The sequence below is a fragment of the Gavialis gangeticus genome, unplaced genomic scaffold (assembly GCF_001723915.1).
Source record: "Gavialis gangeticus isolate Ggan-Ray unplaced genomic scaffold, GavGan_comp1, whole genome shotgun sequence".
Classification (NCBI taxonomy): Eukaryota; Metazoa; Chordata; order Crocodylia; family Gavialidae; genus Gavialis; species Gavialis gangeticus.
Window position 1 is genome coordinate 125,010,434 of NW_017729032.1, and position 5,397 is coordinate 125,015,830.

The 5,397-nt window shown below is 41.0% G+C and overlaps 1 protein-coding gene across 6 annotated transcripts in view; it reads right to left on the reverse strand.

Annotated features, from left to right (window-relative positions):
- DOCK9 (dedicator of cytokinesis 9) overlaps window positions 1–5,397 on the reverse strand; it is a 222,893-nt gene that overhangs the window by 149,765 nt on the left and 67,731 nt on the right. For all 6 annotated transcript variants that reach the window (XR_002098921.1, XM_019524534.1, XM_019524533.1 and 3 more), the window contains exon 9: window positions 4,976–5,043. Coding sequence is in view for 5 of the 6 variants with exons in the window: in XM_019524534.1 (XP_019380079.1) it covers window positions 4,976–5,043 (68 nt within the window). In the remaining variant the exon portion in view is untranslated. The remainder of the gene's footprint in view (window positions 1–4,975; window positions 5,044–5,397) is intronic.

Genomic DNA, 5,397 nt, shown 5'->3' on the forward strand with positions numbered 1-5,397 from the left:
GGGGGGGGGGGGGGGGCATGTGCCCCTCCATGCCTCCCCAGTGCATCACCTATGGTTCCTGACCCTGTCCTGGGAGTGCATGAAGTGGTGGAGAGCCAGCCCCCCACACCCCCAGCAAGCTGCCTGGGGCCCCATCCTGCTCCCTGGTTGGACTCCATAGCTACACATTCCTGATCTGGCCCTGGGCCCCATGCACTGTCCTGGCTCACGAGTACCCCCAGCCCCAGCTGCCAACCCTGCCCCACTCCCTCCTCACTGTGGGGGCTTGGCATGAACCGCCGCCTCAATCCGCGCACCTCACCCCCTCCTGCCATGCACTGCCTATGCCCCCCTGCCATAAACTTACCTGCAGTCAGGTGGGGGAGCTGCTCTCTATCACACTGCCTAGGGCTGTATTGCTGGCCACATGTATGTGGTCGCACTCACACGTACACATGGTGCCCCATGCATCCGATCAGCCTTCTCCCACTCTCCCCAGCCCCAAGCAGTCCCTTGCAGGCTGGAATGCTGCTAGCCTGCAAGGGGAAACCTGCAGTTTCCCAGGTTTTTCTCCTATAAAGGAGAAAGTCTGCATTCAACCTGGATCCCTGATGATAAGCTAGGGAGACAACTGTGACGGAAGTATTTTGAATGCACTTGAGGGGACTTGAGGGGTCTGAAACTGTAGGCACTTCAACACTAGCCAAGGTCTATCAGCTCAAGTTCTGGAGGTGTAAGCAAAAAGGAAATCTGGACTTTGAAGACAGAAGTCTGATAGACCGGTCTAATCTAAATCAATTAAATCTGATACTATATCCAACCAGGTCTATCTTAGACCGGATTCCACCATTTTTAAACCTGTCTATATGCACTAAACTTCTGTTCCATTACAGATTTAGATTGGTTTCCCACTTTTACTTGTTCATGTGTAGTGTTTGTACTTAGCCACTGTGCAAAAATGAAAAGGAGGATTTAGACACAAGATAGGCAGATCGAAGAAACAAGTCAGTCAAAAATGGAAAAAAATGCATACACTTAAAGCACTGAGAGGATATTAGGGTTTTATCCAGTGACTGAGAAAGGGGAGACACTGAAGAGTTTTGAGGGAAAGATCAGGAGTTCAATTTTGGTCACATGAAGCATTTGGACATGCAAGAAAAGGAAATTAAAGGTTGGCCACTATTTTACATTAGTGAAAGGGAGACAGTGGAGAGGAGACAAAATAAATGAACAGCACTTAAAAGATATACTGTATTTTAATCACATGCAACACAAGTTTTTCCCCTAAGAAGCAGCTGCTGGAAATTGGTGTGCACATTATATATGTGAGAAATATGGTAAGAGCAGTTCCTGCCACTTACTGGGCAAAAGCTGAAGTAAAATCAACACAGCTCCAGAGGGCCTTCCCTCCCCACATTTATAAAATGAGAATTGTAATACTTCTACCTCACAAGGTTGAAGTGAGGATTAATACTAAAAATAGTGAGGTACTCAAAAATTCTGGCAATGGGAGGTAAATAGGCACCTACCAAAAGCTCCTATTATTTTACAGATAAAATGAAGCATTAAAAATAATAAAATACCCCTAAATGTTTCTCTGCTCTCTAGGCATTTGGACACCCATCCCCAGCAATTTCCTAAAATATGGGAGAATGGAAAGTTACATTAATGAAGTTGTCACACCCACTGCATGTAGTTAAGTACTGATCTCTAGAATTAAATAAGAGTCATCTAGGATGTTAGTATTTAATAGTGATAAAAGCCTTTAAAAAACTACTGGAAATGTTGAGGCATGTAACACCTGTTACTATAACAATGCCATAAGCCTAAGGTACCAGTTTAAAAGGTTAACATACAACATTAGGAGAAGCATATGTTGAGTACTGTAAAGTATATTTGTACCAAAACAGTCTTCCTGTTCATTGTATCCTGTTTGGCAATAATTCTATTACAAGAAAAAAGGCAGTGATAGGAAACAGAAGAATTGGATGTAAAAAGAAAAGCAGAGTGCCAATTAGCAAGTAAAGAAAGTCCAGTGGCCTTACATGAAGTTGCCTGGCATCTTGTTACAGAGGAAGCAATAGATCAATATATCATTTACAGCAAGCTTCAGTGTACTAAAACTGAAATATGATGCAGGTGAAAAACTGAGGTTAAAGACCCCCAGAGAATCTGACACAGTAGACTTAGTTTAGTCAAAGTTCAGCTAGTGTCATACTGAAAAGTTATGAAATTAGTTGTTTTTTTGTGTCTCTGAATAAGAAAAAACCCCTAGATTTCTAGAAGGAAAATATCAAACAAAGTTGCACAAGATCTTCTTTAACTAGCAAGGAGGAACAAGATTAGGACAGAAGAAACAAGAGATTCTGGAGAATTATTTTGAAGGAAACAAAAATATAAAGTGGAATGGATAAATGCATCTGCCAGACAACCTACCAGAAAAGATACTGAAACAAATATATAGGAAAAAGAGCCAATGCAACGTCCAACAAAAATTCAAAGAACAGGAATTAGCATTTCTAGCACTAAAATGTTTTAATATGAAAGTTGCTAAATAGACTAACAAAAACTACATTCCAAAGTCATCTAGAGTTCTGAACATTCATTTTGAGATTTTATATGGAAAATAAAAAGGTTATGGAAGATATGAAAGATGAAATAGGTTTTTCACAGATTAAAATACAAATTTTCCCTTGCACCATTCTAGAGACCTGAAGTAACTAGTTATGTTAATGTTGATAGGGCCTCAGTCTAGATAATTTCATTTCCATTCCAACTGCGTGGAGCTCAGGGCCAGCTCCCACCTGAACCTGGAGAATTGCCCAAAGACCCGCATGGCTGGAAGCCACCCGAGAGTCGGACTAGGTTGTTCGTTGGGCTCAACTTGCTCCTGACCTGGGCGCACGTGGAGATGTGAGGCCAGGAGCAGTTTAATGCAGCTGAATTTATTGCACAGTAGATTCAAACGCATTAACTGCATTTGTAGACGTGCCCACAGAGTTAAAGATTTGGCTTTTCCTACTTTGGGCTGCAACGTATAACAGCTTTACTTCTATACACAGAAAATAATTTTCTATAATAGCTCCAATATCATTCTGAACTTATTCTATAAGCAGGGGGTAGTATGAATGAGTGGTTTTGAGCAGTAGCTTGCCAGTGTATACTTACAAAATAACAGCAGAATAGCAATGCAACGAACCCCCCCCCCACTAGTAACGCAATGAGTAACACTTAGGAATTCACCATCTAATTCCCTTTCAAAACTTTAACATGTAAGCATACTTTGCTGTCTAACGTACATTATAGCCTTATATAAGCTACATCTGATGGAAAGTTTTTCATACTGTCAGTCTCCTGAGAGCTGAAACACTCGTGGAAATTGCTGCTGCTACTTTTTTTCCTTGGTCAAATTCAACTGGTTTCAATTGAGCCAATTAATGTACTTCAGGATAAAAGTGCAAATGGAACTTACATGAATGTAAATATTTAAAATGCTGAACACATATGCATATAAGGAGCTAATTTGCTTTTAAGAAGACCTAGAAAACAAATATCTGTTACTAGACCAACTAAAATAGTTGGAAAAATCTTCTTTGCAGCCTTTTGGGTACAAATACCCTACTTCAGGCAGAGTAAGCTTCTGCAGTTGTTTTGTACTCTGGATGGGCCAGAGGCTTCTATTCTATCCCATCCAGGAAGAGTATGTGGGGACATAGAGAAATATAGAGGCAAATTTCTCACAAGATAACCACTCTCTCTCCAATCTGTCAGTTCTAATCCTCAAAGGGAATTTAAAAACACCTTTTGGAGATGAGCCTATGAACTTCACTTCATCAACCTACTGGATACAAAAAAACATGGACTAAATATAGACATTGGATTTATGGCACATAACTTGCTTAACATCTGATACCCCAGGTAACATCTCTACTATTTACCAGCTGCATCTCACCACCAGATCAACACTCCCCATGCCTGCACCCTGCCTGTTTCTCACCCATTTGTCTGCCACAATTTGCATTTTCACTGACTGACATTCTTGCACACTGGCCTCTGGATTTCTACTCTATCCCAATGCAGGAAGGGCACAAAACAACTGCAGAGACTTCCTCTTCCTGAAGAAGGGTGTTTGTACCCAAAAGCTTGCAAAAAAGATTTTTTCCAAGTATTTTAGTTGGTCTAATACAAGTTTATAGATTTCATAGACATTAGGGCTGGAAGGGACCTTGGAAGATCATCAAGTCCAGCCCCTTGCTCCAGGGCAGGAAGTCAGTTAGGGTCAAAGGATCCCAGCAAGTGTCCAAGCGTTTCTTGAAAGTTCAAAGTAGGTGCTTTCACCACCTCTGGGGGGAGTGTATTCCAGGTCTTGGGGGCTAGGACCATAAAGAAGTTTTTCCTTATGTCCAGCCTAAAACGGTCTTGGAGGAGTTTGTGACCAGTGGACCTTGTCACCCCTTAGGGCACTCTGGTGAACAGGTGTTCCCCCAGATCCTGATGCACGTCCCTTATATACTCATAGGCTGTCATCGTGTCACCCCTGAGCCTGTGCTTCTCCAGACTGAAGAGTCCCATAGCTCACAGCTTTAAGTCACAAGTTCAGAAATATGGGAAGTTGACAGGAAATCATTTCGGAAGTTCAGAAAAGGTAAATATTACTTGAGAAGCAAGCCAACTTCATAATTCAGCCAATTAAGCATGCAGCATTTTATTTATACACCAAAGCACTTATCTGGCTAATAACCAATTAACCAAAGTATACTTTAGTACATGGAACAAGGTACTACACTTTCATGGTCTTGCAGAGGAGTTAACCTTGTAGAAACTGGGAACTTGAATTTAGGAACTTTATAAAGTAGTAAGTGCTAGGAGGACAACCCCCATGACACAGAACTCAGAGTAAGAACTTAATAGGATACCAAGTGCCTCCACGACAGAAACAAATAGTTATTTTTGGATGCCAAACACTGATACAAGCTACAGCAGAAGAATACACTACCTTGGTTATTTCAGGGAAGTAGCTGTCTAAACTGGATGAAGAGCTTTCCATTTTGTTTTGTTCATCATCTGCAATAATAAAGTGAACAATTTTATAACTGAACAGTTGTTAACTAAAGAAAATGGTTTCATTTTCTACAACTAGTGCATGACTGTAATTGCTACTTCCTTCACAGTAGTAAGTTTTGCTAACTGTAATTTGAAAAGAACTCTGAGTGATTGCCTACTTTTTCAGTTTTGATGCAACTACTTCCTTTCTGTCCACTTTTCCCAATTCAACAATGGAATGCAATAAAGCAGGAGCTACTTCCATTTCATTTCTCTACACCGACACTAGAAGTTTAACACTATACATAGCACCTAAGGTTCAATCTAATTTGAGGGAAGGGCTTATGAACATGCAAAAGCTGCACTACTGTAACT